Here is a 19,766-nt window from a genome sequence, read left to right on the forward strand (position 1 = left end):
GTTGTTTCGCTTCTAGGTCCTGAGAACTCGAATTTTCAGAATGATTTTAACACTAGATCTTGAAACAAATTCTAATAATATTTCAATAGTATAAATTAATATAGTTTTAGTTTAACTTAAGACGATTATGGCCCAAGGGGAAAGAAGATGGTGATAATGAGGTATGTGATGGCTGGATGAATAAAGTGAGAGAAAACAGGAGAACTTCGAGAAAACCCACTCACGCTTGGTGTGAATTGGGATCGAACGAGGGATCCTACGCCCCAGAGATGAGGCCTGTGCAACTGTACCAACCATTAATAAGATTCATGGATTAGAGCGTACGGTCTCTTTCAAAACCGAGGGTATATGAGACCTGGACTTACAGCTTAACGTGGTATCCGAACTAAATGAACTGCCATCGGGATCGAATCTGGGTCTTGGGTAACGAAAGCGCGTATACTAACCATACAGCCAGGAGGGAGCTTATAAATTAATCAAATTAACAGAACAAACACCCGTATTTGGCTTAGAAAGGAATGGAGAAGACGCATGTGTAGTGTTAGCCACGAAATGAGAAATTTCTTGTATCATCTCGATTCTTCTCCCAAAAATGAGACGAGAAGTTAATTCTCAAATTCGAGACGAGATGAGAAACATGATAATTCTGGTCTCATTTTCGAAATGAAAATCGAGACAAGACGAGTAGTATTATACTTAGGTACAATATGATCGTCTTGTCTCGATTTTTCAAAAGAAAAAAAAAAAAAGACTTCCAAACTATGCTTTCCGTAAGTGTCGGAAGCCTTACAGAACGACTTTGCCCTTTGTCTGTCGACATTTATCAGAACAAAAATTGTTGCTAATTTATAGTCTAAACATGTAGGCAAATGTATCAAATTAGATTTGTGTTATTACGGCGTTTGAATATCAGAACTGGCGCCAGAGTGAGAAGATTTTTTTGCAAAGCATTGGTTATGTGATAAATATACTGAAATTGTAAATGCAGGTTCAAAAATACTTATCAAGAGAGCTGTAGGCCAGGGTATATGACGGTATATTTAGAGTATACCTTTTGTTTGAAGGGGTATGGTACTATTATTTCCTTTATACTATTTGTTTATTTATTAGTTAATATAATAATGACTCTAGTGATAAAGTTATCATATCAGAGTTCAAGTATATCAATCACGCGAGAGAATCAGTTTTTTCTCTCTACTCTGCAACCACAAAAGAGATTAGGTTGATAAGATTTATATATATATTTCATTTTTGTAAAATGTTATGATTGTATATTATCCAGCAATTATATATTTACTTGGTAGTAACGTGAAGATTGCCTATTTCACGTCTAAGACTACGCGTGTTACTCTCTACCAGAATGGAGGGAAAATAATTCCCTGTAAGCACAGATCTGATGGTCGTAAGGGTATAGATTTTTTTTTTTTTTTTTGTTTCTTTGTTTAGTCTTTGGAAGGCGGTTTAGGTTTCTGTGACCAGAAGTGTACAAAATTATTTACTAGAGATTTTAGCCTTGCGTTTTCGTTTCGTATTTATGTGTTGCTGACGTGTAAAGTAAGTTAATGTTGGTTTAACAAAGAGTAACGTACAAAATATAGAAAGAGAAGGTTATAATATTTTAAAATTCTTGAAATTTGACTTACACATAATTTATTTTGATGCCTATTATAAAATGAAATCTTTCAGTTTTATGTTCCACGATTATACCGGCTAAGCTAAAGGAGACGACAATGATGAGAAATGAATGAAATGATGGAATGAAGAAAGTGGGAAGAAACGGGAGAACCCCGGAAAAAAAACATGCACACAGTGTTTGTCCACCACAATTCTCACTTGGCGCGAGTTGGGATCGAACCAAGGACCTCATGCACAAGAGGTGAGCCACCTCTGTCCCTGATGGTTATTATAGTTCTTAAAACGAGCAAGATGTTACTTTTTGGAAATTTCCCTGGAAAATTATGCCATATAAGTAGACACGGTTGAAATCCGAAAATAAGTTACGAGTCGTTTTTAATTCGTGTTTGATTGATTTTTTCTGTCTTTTGGTAATTTACTAAAACTTACAGAAAACAAGACATGACCGAACTTCTAAATGTACATTACCCAAGCGTTATTGGCGTAATCGCTACAGCTGTTTGACTTGCCACATCCAAAGAACAAAGGGAGAGATCAGATTTAAACAAGTTTTCACGAAACTTTAGACTTTCGCGTGTGCTGAAAATTCTTTTAAATATTCTGCATACGACATGTGTTTATGTGAAGTATTACGTATGTTCTGGTATGCGTACAGCGACCTATGCCGTGACGTCCTTCGACAAAACCAGTCTGTTGATCCAATGAACAAGTTACCATAATGATCACCGACGGAGTCCAGAAAACCAAAAGAACTATCTTCCTGTTTTTCGATACAGTTTGACCATCGATTGACTTTTTTTTTTATGAAGTTACTGTTAAGTTCAATCACTTTTTCTTTCCTATAAGTTTTTTTTTTTTTTTTTTTTTTTGGTCAAAAACAAGTTTGTCATTTGTAGATTTCTTAAAAGGAAGTTGATTGATTTCTGTATAGGATAGCTCTGTGTGACCTTCACGTTTTTTTCTCTCTTAATTGTTGTTAACGTCTTTGCCTAAAACCTGTCTTTCTTCAGGAAAGGAAAGTGAGGAACTGAAATGATATAAATAACGGTAACATGGATTACAAACAAAAAACTATTCTGCCGAAGAAGATACACAAAACACACGTACAAAAATTCTTACATCTACAGGTTGAGACGTTGAGTGAAAAATCTCTAAATTGTCAGTATTGTTTTCTGATTACATGTTTTCTGAAGATTCTCCGATATAAGTACAGGGTGAGGCAAAAATCAAGCACCACCCTTGTATTTTTGAAACGGCTTGAGGAAAGATGACGAAAATTTGGATGTGGGTAATTAGGGTAGGAACGCACAAGATGGTGCCATTTGGCATCATGGCAGCCACCTTGAAATGAATTGTGGTGCACCCTCCCCCAATAACCCACATTCAAAGTTTCACCATCTTTCTTTAAACTATTTCAAAAATACAAGAGTAGTGCTGGACTTTTGTCTCAACCTGTAGATTGTTTCACTTGTTTATTATTATCGTATTGATTAAAATGTTTGTAAATCTCAAACTCTTAATTGCTCCCTGGAGCAGTAGCGGTTCTAGAAGGTAAAAACTGTGGGGGCAGTCAGACCCCAAGCTATGACAGGTATATCATGAATTTACTATACGCTTTCAAAAACACATAAATAATAGCTTAAATTATTTTTGTCACCCAAACACTGGTTGGCCTAGGACCCCCGATCCCGGGCTAGAACCGCCACTGTCCTGGAGCCACAAATAATGCCTCTGTATAGTTCAAAATATGCATAATATCCGGAATAGAGTAAAACAGATACAGCTATCTAAGATTTTAATTTATTGAAGAGAATCTGAAGAAGCTTGCGAGGAAGTGTATTAAGAGTAGCAGTAGGCAGTAGGAAAGGTATTATGCTATTAAGGTAATATGCTATTTATATTTTATCGTTGGTTCTAGCTCTTTCATAGCCACTTTCCGGTAATGTACACTGTGGGAAGAAATGCTGAATTGCCAATATCTATGTCATATTCTCTAACCAGTATATAATATTCTGTAATCCAGTAAGAATTATTCGATAAACAGTTGGGCAATATTACGTCAAAGTTTACCAGGCGATGTATCGAGAGATTTTAAGGAACGAACGAATATTGCGAAACTTGTAACAAAGTAATAACTTGTAGATAGGTATTTGTGCTTAACACTGTGTTGAAAATGGGTAATGAAAGAAACTTTTAAAAATATTATTATAAAGTGCTCGATTTCATTAGTGGATATCTTATCACGGGGGAGTGTAATGGCGAGTGAGGGCCGCACCGCAAGATGCCTGAATCCGCAACTGCTCGTGACCAATGCTCTTTTTAGTCTTACTCCAATTTCTTTCTTTTACCCACCCTCAAAATTCTTCCTTTTCTGTGCGTTTTAGAAAATCATTATTTAGAAAAAAGTTTTAAAAAAACATGTTTTTAAAACTAGCCTGTATTCAACATTTTTAATTGCATTTAAAAAGCAACAGTGTCTTACATCTCATTGTGAAGAGGAAAATGCTCGAGTTTATGTCAACAGAACGTGTGGTTTTCTGCAACCAGCCAAACTTTCGTGAAACTTTAGTTGTATAAGCATCAGGCGCTCGATAATTCTTATTTGAGGCTATAATATAGACTAGAGCGAAAATTATGTGAAAATATTGCATTGTCATTGGGTTTTCGTAACTGTATTCAGTGTTCTACTTTACGAAGGAAGTTCCTGGAATTTAAGTTGCAAGATTTGAAGTAACTAACTACCAGGAAATAACATAAAATAATATATAACGTGGCAAACAGAAAAGTTAAAATGTTGGTGAACAATCTTGATCGAGCTGTATAAAACCAACCAATAGGAATCTGGCTTGTAAATACAAGAAATGCGAGGTCTTTGTGTAAGGAAATGTCAGTTCTCTCTGCAAGTGATTATCTGTGTTATGATATCATTAATTCAGTTCCTGTATAGGTAGCATCCTTACCTCTAACTCAAACTATCATTTCACTCTAATACTGTTCATACAATTTTTCATATGCTCTTGGAGGTACAGGGTGAGCCAAAAAGTCTCGTTACACCCACTATGTATTTATATGCGTATTTTGCGATGAGGTAAAGTTACGAATCAAAAAAAAAAAAAAAAAAAAACATAGAATGTAATAAGAGACAAAATAGAAACTTAGTCCAGAGGGTCTGTGTGGACACTATCATTTTCATGACAAATGTTTACGCGCCTCCAGATATGTTCTAAAATGTTCATGACAAATGTTTGCGCGCGTAATCGTGGAAAATACATGTCGACAGCTTTTTTCAGTTCGTAAGTTATGTGGTAACGCGTACTGGCAATCTGGTGTTTGATATAGTCCCACAATGCATTATCAAACAATGAAGATCAGGACTTCGGGGAGTACAACTCGGAGGTGCTGGTAAGTGGAAAACCACCTCCGAATTAATCTGTTAGGATACACTTCGTTGGTGCTTCATCTTGTTGAAATCAAATCCAATCAATAAACTCCTCCCCTTGTAGTTGAGGGACAAACCAGCTTCACAATATGATTTCTTGATAACTGTAGTATAGGATGTCTCGTCCTGTACATATGTGTAACGAGATTTTTGAATTATCCTGTAGAGGGGAAGAAATTAGCTACATTCCACCTGCTCTACTGGTTTAGTGCACACAAGATATATTTCAGTATCGTACTCATCCAAAAGTTACAATGCTACACTAACATCGAAATACGTATAAGCTTTGTAATAATTAGTATACTGTTTCTCTTCCAAAACTAGACTTCGCCATCGCTTTTGGAAGTGTTGGCGTCTAATCCTGGTCCTTACACAGTTTTTGCTGCTACTGACCAGGCTATAGACAAGTGGGCAGCTGATCTTTTCACGTACGATAGGATGTTGGCTGATACACAGATTGTCAATTCGGTGAGTTTATTGGTATTTTTTTAAAAGTAAAACTTGTTTTTACTAATTACGTGTTAATTTCCTTTCTGTGAATATTATGATTTAATGACAATTAATGATTTATAAGTACAGATGTCGACAGAACTTTCTACATAATAACTTCTCAAATTTTGTGGGTAAAAGATCAGGCTAATAGTGTAATGCTCCAGCTTAGCTTGAACCTCATAGTTTTTTTTTTTTTTTTTTTTTTACTTTATTGATCTTTAGTGGCGCTTATATATATTTGACCTGCACAATTAAATTTATGTTTGTTTGTTATTTGTATTTGAATGCTATTTGCTCATTTAAATATATTTTTTTTTATAATAGTTGAGGTAATCTGAATCTGCACCAAAGATTAGTGAGTGCCGATTGACAATACAAATAACTTTGGTGCCACAATATACATACGAGTATAAGTGGTGTTCGTTAAAAGAAGAAACAATTGTGATTACTATTACAATGCACATGAAAACTCTTATACGTTGAAGAAAATGTAGCGTTATACAACTTAGGTTTGATTCCGATTTCCTGGATTTTTGACGAGTTTTCTGTAAGCACAAAACGAAGAGGATTGTGCATAAGTGTTCAGAATATATTTTCAATGTTAAAATAATTAAAGCAAACTATTTTAATAAGTTTGTTGCAAGTAATAATAACGCAGGAGTAAGTAGATATCTTCGTCAGCATTATCCTGTCAGAGCTAAATTCTCCCGACGAATGTTCTCTATAATGTATTAAAACAAATCTTAAAAACAAATCTAAATTCTTGTGTAAATTCAGTTATCAAATCTGGAACTTTTAACTGTGATTATTAGTAACCCAGATATTAAAATTTTGAGACAATGACTTCATTAAATGCGTAGATGTTTGTGTCCGGCGTTACTTATAGTTTATATGTAACTATCATTAAGATAATTGGCAATTGGAGCTTCAACAGGCAAACTTATGTATCGATGGCACGGCTTTGATTAATAGATTTGAATGAATTTTAGCGATAAATGAGATATGAAAGACGATGTTTTTTTTTAAAAAAAATAAGTATAATAAGTATTTGATATGGAATAAAGAAGTAACAAATAAATAAAACAAGAATTTTAGGAATGATTCAAAAAATGCATTAAAAAATTGCGATCTTGGCCAATAATTGGTTTTTGGATCAGGGGCCACAAACGGCCCCTAAATCGGGTCTTCGTATTGTTTTGTACGGAATAAGCACATCATATTGAGTTAAGTGATAGTTTGGGTTTGGCTACACTATATGTAGTTCTCCAGATATAAGGCGTATAAGAAAATTTTTGCCTGAAGCATATTGGATGAACCAATAATGGAGCTACGTATGAAAAAAAATGAATACATAAATAAGAAAATGATAGAATAAATAAATAATCTAAACTAGCTGAACCTGCGCTCTCTATACAGCGCATCATTCACATATGAGCACGAATCTCCTTGTCATTCTTCATAACATCTATATATGTCCCTTTAGAGACACAACTGAAAGACGTCTTGATAAAAAAGAAAAAAAATTGCAAGGGATACCATAAAAATGAGATTTTTTCAATATCTTGCACCGTTTGCAAGATTGAGCCTACTTTCGGTTGGAGATGAGAGAGATCTTTAAGTTTTACGTCCCACGATTATGCCGGCTAGGCCAAAGGAGACGATAATGATTGCAAATTGAAGGAAATTGTGGAATGAATCAAGTGGGAGGAAAAGGAAGAACCCCGAGAAAACCCACACACACGGTGTTTGTCCACCACGGTGCGAGCTGGGATCGAACCAAGAACCCCATGCACCAGAGGTGAACACACTACTACTGAGCCACCGAGGTCCCAACTTCCGGTTGGAGTTTCTAATTCATGTATGATCAGTGTTTTCTTTCTTCTTGCATGCAATATGTAGGTCTAATAAGCAAATACATTACATACACAATTAATTATAACGTCAGTGATATATGGTGTTCATTAGGCAAAACACTACAAAGAATGAAGATCCATCTGAGTCTGGAGAAATGGTTATCCTTCGTTTTTCATTATCATTTCTGGCCATGAAACAAACGTACAATCCCTATATACAATTATGTTGTGTTGGAATGTATAAGTCGTAGGATATGATGCTTTACTTTTTTCTTTTTTTAATTTCAACACTTCCAGTCTACTCCTAAAATGTAATAAAGAAATGACGCCATTTTTTAAAAATATCGACCAACGAAAACGACACGTTTCTAGCACTTACGGTTTTCGAGATCTCATTGTCGAACGGATTGGAGACAAACGTATAAGCTTTTCTTTGAAGACAAACATATGAAACCCTGGCATTTTAATATATAGATAATATATGTCTATGACGGTATATATAAATATATTAAGCTACAGTTTAACCAGCGCAATTATAATTTATAATTAATTACAAAGACTATCTAACTGAATGTTTCGCATAATCTACTGTTTCTATTCTTTGCTGTGTACATATATATTATGGTTTCAGTCATTCACTGTATAATGCAGCCGGATTCTCCTGAAGTACGTTATTACCTGAATAGATATGTCATTAAAGAGAGAAGTCTAACAAAGAAAAAAATCAGCTATTGTCACGGCCAACATCTCAGCAAATTGAAGATTGATGATGGAAGATAATAGAATTATGCCATCATATGAAATATCTTCGTTAACGCAAAGAATAATTTAGTTGTAATTGATTTGTTTTGACATTTCTATTTTGAACAAAATATAAACCATAAAAGTTGGAATTCAGTTGTTACAAGTGTTTGTGCAGAGATAGTTATTTTTTTTATACTATAATTTTAAAATCAATCACCCTCATATAGAAAGTTTTCGCTTTATATCCGATCATTTTTTGACGGGTATTCACTTTAAGAGATACCGCGCCACCACCACCAATCATATTCTATTGGACCTCCAGCATTGTAGACTATCACACAGCATTGCAGTTTCCATTGCAGCAAGCTCCGACGCAGGACAGGCATGGGAATTCTGTCCCACTCCTCCCTGCAAGCTTTCCATAGACCATCCACGGTGCGCGGGCGGCGATATAGAAGACGCCATTTCAGCAGTATAAGTCCACAAAATCCATTGGACTGTCATCTGGGCTTTTCATAGGAATGTCTTCAAACGGAATGGCACACATTTCTAATTCCTCTGTTATCATTTCCTGATAAACGTAATGATATTCGGGCTGTATGAGTCGAAGTCTTGTTCATGTGGATCATCAACTGTTTCGCGCCCATTCTATATAATTGTAGGATGTCTCTCCGACAGATAGGTGTCAGAATCGATTCTTGAAAGTATCTTGCGTTCACCTTCACGTGTTTGCCCATTTTGCATATCATCAACTTGCCCACATATATGAATCCCGTAACAACTATAAAGTCACGAGAGAAACTTTCCCTGCACTGACGAACAAAGTTGCTGTGCCCCTTGTCACGGTATGTGATCGTCCGAATGTGACAACCAGCAGTGAGATGGACATATCATTCATCTATTGTGACACTTTCTTTCATTTGGACGGTTCGACTTATGTGACGATTGCCAGCGATAAACTGTTCAATGACTGTTAAGGGCTGGGATCGTCAGTGACAGACGCACAACCGTCTTTGAATGGCTTGCATCATTCAAAGTCTTACTACGGCTGAATGTCTCGTGTATTGTGAATGAAGTATTCTGTTAATTCCAGCTGATTCTATGCTCTCCTTCACTATACGCTGTTCGGTGTACACGTCCGCACTATTGTCTGCTGTCTTGAATAACGGTCTTTGGGCTGGCATGTGAAACGAGTGTCGCCTGCCAATAACAGGACAAACTTGCCAGTTCCTACTATTTGCACTGCCTTCACCCTGGGGTTCGATTTTAAATTTTTGAAAATGTCCCGGATTGACTTTCACGGCCCTCTTATTATTATTGTATAGCATCCAAATACACACTTAATCTTGAGTGCTGCCCTCACGTGTACCAATCCAAGTACAGCGACGTTACCAACTCTGTAATGAGGAAATTCGATTTAGCTGGTATGATACATGTTGTTAGTAAGACGGGAGAGAACATCACCAACATGTCACAACATTCACTCGCTGAAAATAATTTATCTCCGGAGGCTTGACAATAGCGCATTACAAACTAATTGGCTCACAGCAAACATTAGTGTGGTTACATCTTAGTATATTTGAAACTAATTTTAATATAATTGAAATTGAAAGTACAAATTTGCCAAGAGGATTATGTGCTACTAAACGAAACTTATGATTTCCGTAAGAATTCGTCCGAGTCATCGAGAAACCCATGACTTCCATTCTTATTTAAACTTGTATAAATAAAAATAAATGTAGCGATGTTTGGTGGTCAATTTCTCCTAGACTATTCGACCGATTTTTGACGATTTTTGGTACATGACTGGGCCATGACCTAAGCTAGTTTCTTTTTAATCATATTAGTTTTTCCGATACACCAGTAGCACATGTAAAAATAATGGAAAATGACCGATATTAGAATCCAATCTATAATTTTCGGATTTTGAGGTCGGTGAGATGACATAGTGACATTCGTGAAGCAGTTTAAATTCAAGTTCTGTCCTATAAGCATGGGGAGTAAGAAGAAGTGAAAAATAAAATGACGAAAATCGGTGTTTGTGATTGCATCGCGAAAAAACGTTGTGAAAAATAAAATTTCCAAAATCGATGATTGTGATTGCATCGCGAAAAAACGTTGTGAAAAATAAAATTTCCAAAATCGATGTTTGTGATTGCATCGCGAAAAAACGTTGTGAAAAATAAAATTTCCAAAATCGATGATTGTGATTGCATCGCGAAAAAACGTTGTGAAAAATAAAATTTCCAAAATCGATGATTGTGATTGCATCGCGAAAAAAGGTTGTGAAAAATAAAATTTCCAAAATCGATGTTTGTGATTGCATCGCGAAAAAGCGTTGTGAAAAATAAAATTTCCAAAATCGATGATTGTGATTGCATCGCGGGAAATCGTTGTGAAAAATAAAATTTCCAAAATCGATGTTTGTGATTGCATCGCGAAAAAACGTTGTGTAAAATAAAATTTCCAAAATCGATGATTGTGATAGCATCGCGAGAAAACGTTGTGAAAAATAAAATTTCCAAAATCGATGTTTGTGATTGCATCGCGAAAAAACGTTGTGAAAAATAAAATTTCCAAAATCAATGATTGTGATTGCATCGCGAGAAAACGTTGTCAAAAATAAAATTTTCAAAACCGATGATTGTGATTGCATCGCGAGAAAACGTTGTGAAAAATAAAATTTCCAAAATCGATGTTTGTGATTGCATCGCGAAAAAACGTTGTGAAAAATAAAATTTCCAAAATCAATGATTGTGATTGCATCGCGAGAAAACGTTGTGAAAAATAAAATTTCCAAAACCGATGATTGTGATTGCATCGCGAGAAAACGTTGTGAAAAATAAAATTTCCAAAACCGGTGATTGTGATTGCATCGCGAGAAAACGTTGTGAAAAATAAAATTTCCAAAATCCATGTTTGTGATTGCATCGCGAGAAAACGTTGTGAAAAATAAAATTTCCAAAACCGATGATTGTGATTGCATCGCGAGAAAACGTTGTGAAAAATAAAATGTTCAAAATCAATGTTTGTGATTGCATCGCGAGAAAACGTTGTGAAAAATAAAATGTCCAAAATCGTTATTTGCGGTTGCATCGCGAGAAAACGTCTGACCCATTTGAAATGACTTTTGGAACATAATCAGTACTTGCCTCAAACTGGATTCTTATCACGTTATTTTAATTAAAGGGCGTATCCTAAATGGGTAGAGTAGGAGATTCAAACATTTATGCCGAAAATAAATTATCTTACGAATTTTTATCATTATGCTTTCATTGAAATGTGTATCGTAAAGGTTGGAAGGGGTTCAAATAGTTTTCGTAAACCTTCCATGTAAAAAAATGGGTATTTCAGCTAGTTCTTCAATTAAATCCGGAAGTCGTAAAACTCAAAGCTGTCATTTAAAACCGGAAGTGGTAGATTTAAGAATATTATTTCAGGGGTCTATTTTCAAAAACAAATATTTTTACAATTGTATAAACATGACAATAAAATTATGACTAATTATAAATACTAGTATCAGCATTAGTATATAGAAATGACTTCTACTATTATTCTAGAATCCCTACTTTACGATATTTTACAACTTGTAAAACACTTAACAAGACTTGTTGGTCTTGAGAAATAGGCTCCAGCTGACTAAGGTGCGTACTTGGAGAATTTTAAGATTTCTTTGTTTCTTTCTTTTTGTTTCAGGTAATGGGTAACCACATTGTGGAAGATTGCATATTTACTTCTGGACTTATGTCTGGAATATACCACCAATTTCCAACGTTAACCAACGAACCTATATTGATTCGACGTTCTGGCAAAGGACCCGTCTACGCTGGAATTGCGCTTGTTGAGGAACCAGACATACACTGTTCAAATGGGGTTGTGCATCGTATCAATCGCCTTATACAAATATCAAATCCTGCCATGTCCTGAGAACTTCAAGTTGTGTTTAAGTATAAAAATAGTCTATTTTTTCCGTATTTTTGATAGTCCATTTAGAAAGACTAGTTTTGTACATATTTTAATTAATAAAGGTATGAAAATAGAATAACTAACAACCACAGTCATTTTTAGTCAGTGTTGCATTCAGATATTTTTGTCTCTCTCAGGGCAGTATTAGGGAATCCTGAGACATGTTTGAAGTATAAGAGTATTTCAGTATCAGACATATAAGGTAATAGGTATAATCTTGGGAAGAAAAATATATAATTTTCAATTTTCTCAAGGATGATAAAGCTCTGGGTAGCAAAACATCTGAGACATACTTGAATTCAACATTATCACAGCCAGTGCTTCTTTTCTGAAGAATGTGCCGATATGTACCATGAATATGTTACTGTAGCAATTACTGTATCACATTTTAAATATACAGTATTTTTCGTCATACCCATGTCATCTCCTGATTTTTTCTAGCTGGGATTTGCTGTATGAAAGGCGGTCTACTATCCTCATGAATATCAGTGCATAATTTGTTCATAGAGATAACCTAGATGAAGTTACCATGATGCTCTTCTGACCAAAGTGTATTTTAGAAAAAATAGTATATCTAATACTTTATTTTCTTCCAAAGTGCTTTAGAGGATATAGTATATCCGGGACTTTATTTTCCTCCAAAGTGTGCTTTAGAGGATATGTCTGTAATTTTATTTTTCTCCAAAGTGTGCTTTAAATGATATAGTATTATGAGACTTTATATTCCTCTAAAGTGCTCTTTAGAGGAAATAGTATGTCTAGGACTTGATTTTTCTCCGAAGTGTGCCTTCGAGGAAATAGTATGTCTGGGGCTTTTATTTTTCTCTAAAGTATGCCTGTGAGGAAATAATGTCTGGTACGTTATTTTCTTTCAAAGTGTGCTTTTAGAGGGAATAGCATGTCTGGGAATTTTATTTTCCTCCAAAGTATGCTTGAAAGAAAATAGTATGCCTGGGACTTTATTTTCCTCCAAAGTGTGCTTGAGGGGAAATAATATGTCTGGGATTTTAGTTTCCCTTCCCTAGCCCCTCTGTTTACTTTTGCAAATATCAATTTTTTTCTTCTCTATTTCTTTATAAGTTTTCTGGTACATGTTTCGTATTCTCATTGGCTGAGACAAATACAGTAGGCCCTATGCGCCAAATTATACAGTACTGAAATGAAAAGATGAACTAAATTGCATTATTGTTATCTATGAGTTTATTTCTCAAAAGAAATAAATATACATACGTACACACACACTATTAGTGTATTAATTTCCCACGGTATGCGTAATGTAAGTGTTCAAAATGTGCACCACTTCGCTGTAGACAGTGTTCATATCATTCACACAGATTCTCAAACATATCCTGAAACAAAGGTTGCTGCAGACCCCTGCAAAAAGAGATTATTTGCTCACATAATTCAGGCACAGTTCTTGGTGGATTTCGTAACAATAGACAGCATAACTGTGTTACTTGATGCCGTCTTATTAAACTCCTGTCGGAATTGTTCTGCCACCTTTTTTAAACTTAGTCCATCCTCATGACCGCTTCAGTATGAGCGGAAATATTGCTCAACTATGAATACTTTTCCTCTGTCAAGAGACCCATTTCCAACAACTGCACAACACAACTTCCTTTTCACTACCGCGAACTCGCGCAGCTGGAGTTATGCCCAAGGGCGCCGGTCCTGGGGGGGGGGGGCTCCCTACTGTAATTATGAATATACAATATTTGTCATAATTTGAATGCAATTTGTCTTAACATCCTCATATATATACCTTCTGCGTCTGAATGTGCCCCCTCGAAATTTACAGAGAAATCGGGATATGCCCGTCGACAAACGCAACCACGTGTTCAAAATGCGCGTAATACTGTATATTTTGGTGCATACTGTACTTGAGGGGTTCATTCAGTCGTCTTAGGCCAAGTCAGAGCTACCATTTCTAGTTTACGTGTACGTAGAATTATTGATTTCATTCCAAACGATATTGGTTTATAAGTTGAATAAATACTTCCACCTCTTTATCTGAATAGGGGAATGGAAAGATCGGCGTTTAATAATAAAATATTAAGAAATTAAAAATTCATATTACAAAGTACCAGTGCTTTTTTCCTGGCGGTACATAGTGACACCTCTTTGGTTAATTTTTTTTTTTTTTTCAAGCATAAATTTCCTATCCCTTTAAAGATGTGTCTATGAAATTAATATTCTACTTTATATCGTTTTGAAGACTGAAAAACAGTATATTACGTAAGATAATACTACGAATACATGACGGGAAGTGTTAATTTCTTTCACTTGCTTATGCTTCGAGTCTTTCCTCAGGAACCAATCACGATTAATAGAATACTATATTCATGGTGAGTACCGGCTTTTCTTTAAAAATGAAATGAACGTTGCAAAGTAGACCTACTATTCTCATTTCAAAACATTGTCCTCGGGTTTCATTATGCATCTCTGAGTCAATTCAACGCAAAATTTGCGTTTTACTTCGCTATAATCTGCGTCATAGTTATAATTGCATTATGCATTTTTTTGCGCTGCGTTACAAATCTTGCGAAGACTCATACGTAATGAGGCCCTAGAAATGAAAATAAAATTATTTATTTGATAGTAGTTTAAGAATTTCGATTTTAATAGTAAAATTCTCTCGCTTTATGTGTGCAATTCTTTTGCTCAGCAACAACTATAAATTTTATCTTTGATTTAGACAGTTGATGAGCAGGGATACTAGAGAACTTTAATGTCGATTCTAAGCTTGATCTAAAATGATCTTGCTATTATAATTATTTTTATTTAGAAATTTAAACATATTGTATCATGTACATTTATACACAATAATTTTCCTTATTTGTTCACTATTATTTTGTTTTGCTTCTTAAAACTGTACCCAAAATAACTTAAAAAGAAGCCGGCGTATGACCTGGCAATATTATTCTCAAAGTATAAACATTGTCAACCATGGTCAAGTGATTCTACTGAAAAATGTAAATATCTGTTCAACTACTTGACTGCATGTTTACAAACATCAGGCACAAATAAAAGAATAACGCTCGGTTGTTATGAAACTCAAACTACTTGTTACGGTAGTTGAACCACACAATAAGATTCTTATGAAAGTTCAAACTTAGCGAATGTATTTTTTTAAAACCTTGTTCTGAAAGTTTAGATCTTAAGTAGTTACTTAATTCGTCCTTGAAAGGCTGATGTAAATTTAGATTTACTGATATTCATTATGTACAGTAAAATCTCTTCAAGCTGACCACCATGAGAAAGGAAGCTGCAACTGAATTATTGTAAAATTTGTCGTGGTTCCTGATTCTTATAACCGCGCTTTCGCTTCTGTAATTGACCATTTCCTTTAAAACAAAATACGAGTGTAACTAACATACAGTTTATTAATTTAAGTTGTTCAAGCTCTCCGTACAATAATTGACTCATAAAGAAGACAAATCATTCAAAGAAGCCGAGACAATTATTTTTAAGCTTTTGAGAAACTCTCAAACTCACAGTGTACACTATAAATACTGTGACAGCTGAAATAATACAAAAATAACAAAGAAACATTCATTGAGCAAAAGATAATCACCTCAGTTGCTTCTACATACTAGACGTTTGTCAATTAGTTTGCTGATAATTTCTGGAATTGCATTTTCATTTTTCTCTAATGTACTTTAATTTGCCACAAAGGGACTATCTACGTATTAAAAGTAGGCAGGATTGACACTTTCTTTGAGATACGCTTAGAAGGATTGCATCGGAAATATTTCTGACTTCCAGACTTCATTCAATAATCTAATCGGGGCGGATAATCAATATTATGTGGCCACGTTATAATGCTGAAAGTTCTTAATTCGACAAACCATATGTTTGTAGTAAACTGGTTATCTTAAACGGGGTTAAAATAGTAAATTTTGGCAACAAAAAGAAAATCAATTGTCTTCGGTTGAGTTGTGGCCGTCGTGTAAAGTGGGTTGAAAGGCATTACTGTTAAGGAACACCCTAACAAAATCTGGTCGTGATTAGGAGCAGGATGCGAAATCATAACAGTCGAAGTTGGTGAAAGACAGAAGTGTCAAAGAAAAAAAAGCAAAAAAAAAAAAACTCTTTGCACTGGAATATTTCGACATGGAGAGTTCACATAATTGAACATCCATAATTATTAAACTATGTAAGATTGACGATACCGTAACCACTAGTTCACCCATTAATTAGATCTACTTGTCAAATATATATTAATTAGCCCTATGTGTGAATTATTGTAATTAATTTCCAAGCTTCTGACAGTACTATCATTTCATTCACTCCTTCAGTAAATTTTAGCGAGGGGAAATTTTCTTCCAAAAATATTAAGTTGGGAATTCCCCCTCATTATCTCTGGATTTCGCACCCTGTTTCGACCTAAAGACGTGGTTGTTCAGAAGATTTTTACTGCATTAGGACTAGTTTCATTGTCTTAGATACAGTAATTGATGAATAAAATAAGAGAGATTTTCTCGTATTTGAATAATTACATTTAAAAAATGTCGTTGAACTCGGTATTCTCCCTGATCCTGGGTTTTACGGCATTTTTAAGAAAGACAAATTAAAGGATTGACAGCATGAAATTGAAATACTTATCAAAAGGATTAGTATCCTTTTTATTATTTTTAATTTTATGTATCGAGGTATATCTCTTGAAACCATATTAACAATCAGTTTCTGCAAAAATATATTTCTTTTTTTGAAATTATAGTTGAAAGTATGTCTGAAAAAATCGAATTAGTGCAACATCTTTCCATTGAAAACTGTAGCAAATATATATGCCTGACCATAGCTACCAGGAAAACACGCTGAATGTTCTAAGAATACTTTTCAGCATAGCTTAGTGACTCATTTTAGGAAGACCTTCAGGACATCCCGACTGTGGGACTTCTATTATATGCAGGTTTAAACTTATTAAAGTGTCTATAAAAATACATATTTACATGTTTTCCTCTTTTGGATTTTTAAAATAAAGAATTGAAAATTCTGAAAAGAGTGGACAGGTGAATTTTTTGTTTGTTATTTTAGTTTTCTATAAAAATTCAATTGTAGAAGCTGCTTATGCACAACATATCCATTTTTCTTTACAATAAGAGATTAACGCCAAAGGTAATCTTTTTCCAAATCCTTAATATATAATTCTACTTTATAGTTTCTATATGAATTCTTCAAATGTAGAGCACCTACTTAATTGCGGTTGACTTTAAATATACATATCGTAGCGAATAATTACAGTATAGGTTTACTTTACGAGAGCCACTATTTCATGAGCAACTGTCACAAATACTGTGTAGATATTTCGTTCAGTACTTGTAGTAGATAAAAACAAGCACAGGGGAAGCTATCTAATGGTATCTATCTTTCAGTATTTACAGAGAAAAGGAAAATTGTATCACAATTGACGATGGGAAAATCGAACGTAATGGTCAGTCAGGACTAAAGCTGCTACTACATAAGTGTCAAGAGTTACGGAGAGCATAAGTTCACAATTCTTCCTCTGTGAGAATCCATGAACGTCGCCTAAGATCTAATTTCAATTTTTAAAAATATCTTTGTGATGGCATTCGTAAAGCAAACCAAAAATAATCTCTCTTGTTTTGAAGGTGAAGAAAAACCATTTTTATTGAAGATGTTCTAGTATTTGTTCGTCATTATATTGTAGGAACCTCTAGTGTTTGTCAATAGGTATGTAAGTTGATAAATTTACTTAAAATATATAAATCTACAGCTATTTTTAACTTTTATTTTGAGTATTTCTACAGTAAATACTTAATGCACTTTGTTACTTAACGTTAAAGCAATTATCTGTGTAATACGTATACGATATTATTTTTTCTTCATATTGCCATTGATTTTTTTTTTTACGATCTTTTACCGTATGTCGCCTTAAATTAAGTGTATTTAAACATAACTTGTATATTGACCACTATTATTGTAAGGTGCTAGAGTAGCAAATAAAATAATTTTGAAATAATCTAATATAAATTCATTTTTGTAAAGTTCATGGAGTTTGTGTTAAACTCATAATTTCATTAGCTTTCGTTTACATTACATTGTAGTTTCTTTAAAACTAACTTCCTGTATGAAACTAAACTTTCCGGTTATATTCAAAGAACTTCATTGAAGTTTCTTTTATTCATCGATCTACAAGTACCATTAACTTCTCAAACTCAGAGGATAAGGATAGGTGCTAATTGCCACGGGTGCTGACTGCCACAGCCAATTATTGGTGCTGATTGCCACGACTGTCGCTGATTGCAAATATGAAGGTGCTGACTGCCACGAGCCTGGGAGAAACTGTATTTGGAAAGAAAGGAATTAATCCCTCATACTAAATTTATGATTATTAATTAATTTAGTAGGGATTAATTTAGTAATCATCACAGCAAATCTATGTGGCATACTATAAGTTACAAAGTTGCTCACTAAGTGGAACGACATACATTTGGATGTTTATAAAAGGATTGTCTTTTCTGTTATATGTATAATTTGCACATTTCATTGTTTAAATTAATTGTTTTATTGTATTATTTAATGGATATGATGGTCTGAAGCCAGCTGGCAAGGGAAGTTTGGGAGAAGCACTCGCCCGCAGAGAAATAAGCATGTCATTTGAAGGACCAATTCATGCTGATTACAACAGGTAATAAAACTCCTGTACGTTGAGAACTGTTCGAGATATTCAGCTTGGAAATTTGTATGAGAAAATGAGTGGATGCACGTTTCAATGCGTTAAGTATTCTCACCCATGGCGAAGCCTGATGGTTTGAACTTATTATTGCTTCATCACTGGGGTCCATTCACAGACAAATTGTCCATTACAAGTTGCATGACGGATGGCCAAGACGTAATGGTTGAGAAGATACCAAAGAATTGCACACGATTTGTGCAACCATTGATGTATTTTGATTCCGATCAATCAAAGATTATGGCAGGAGATTTGTACATAGTATGAATCTTCTTCATCTGGACGTTATAATGTACCAACGAAACAATCAAATAAAGTTCGTGTCCGTACGATTCACTTCCGATCACCGCGATACATTGGATTGTTTCAGTTTGCGTTCTGCAGGCAGGTTACGAACAAATTATAAGCCTATAACGTTTGAATCACTTGTCGAATTTGCTTTTTGCTTTGGTTCTGCGAACTGTTCTCTTGACGGATGCAACACAATTGTACATATAAAATGTTCATGGTGCAAGGGAGTATTTTGCCTGCGTCATTTCTTCATAAAACAGAAGAACAACAGTGATCAATTTTCATCTCTAACCTATGATTATTGTGAACATTGTAATGACTAATTGTATCTAACAAACCCGTTAGTTATTGCAAAATACTTTTTTTTCTGTTACTTCCTATAGCTTTCAATTCGTATGTCAATATTCGTTACTAATTATGTACTTAACGCGTATAAATGCGTATATCCTCATTTTCTCATATAAAATTCCAAGTTTAATATCTCGAACCATTCTCAACCGTATAGGAATTTTATTAGCTTGTTATAATCAACATGAATTGGGACTTCAAATGGCATGCTTAGTTTCTCTGCAGGAGAGTGCTTTCTCCTGAACTTCCCTTGTGAGGGACAGCCAGCAGTGCTTTTTTGATGGAACTTTCAAGAGCTGCT

The 19,766-nt window shown here is 34.6% G+C and overlaps 1 protein-coding gene across 3 annotated transcripts in view; it reads left to right on the forward strand.

Moving 5' to 3' along the window:
* LOC145681030 (transforming growth factor-beta-induced protein ig-h3-like) overlaps nt 1-18,107 on the forward strand; it is a 125,372-nt gene extending 107,265 nt beyond the window's left edge. For 2 of the 3 annotated variants that reach the window (XM_081752337.1, XM_081752338.1), the window contains exons 12-13: nt 5,399-5,542; nt 11,860-18,107. In XM_081752337.1, the coding sequence (XP_081608463.1) occupies nt 5,399-5,542; nt 11,860-12,090 (375 nt within the window). In that variant the 3' untranslated portion in view covers nt 12,091-18,107. The remainder of the gene's footprint in view (nt 1-5,398; nt 5,543-11,859) is intronic. The other variant, XM_081752336.1, reaches the window with a different exon arrangement.
* Nucleotides 18,108-19,766: the final 1,659 nt, after the last annotated feature.

The sequence above is a fragment of the Thermobia domestica genome, chromosome 3 (genome assembly GCF_964235325.1).
Source record: "Thermobia domestica chromosome 3, izTheDome1.hap1.1, whole genome shotgun sequence".
Lineage (NCBI taxonomy): Eukaryota > Metazoa > Arthropoda > Insecta > Zygentoma > Lepismatidae > Thermobia > Thermobia domestica.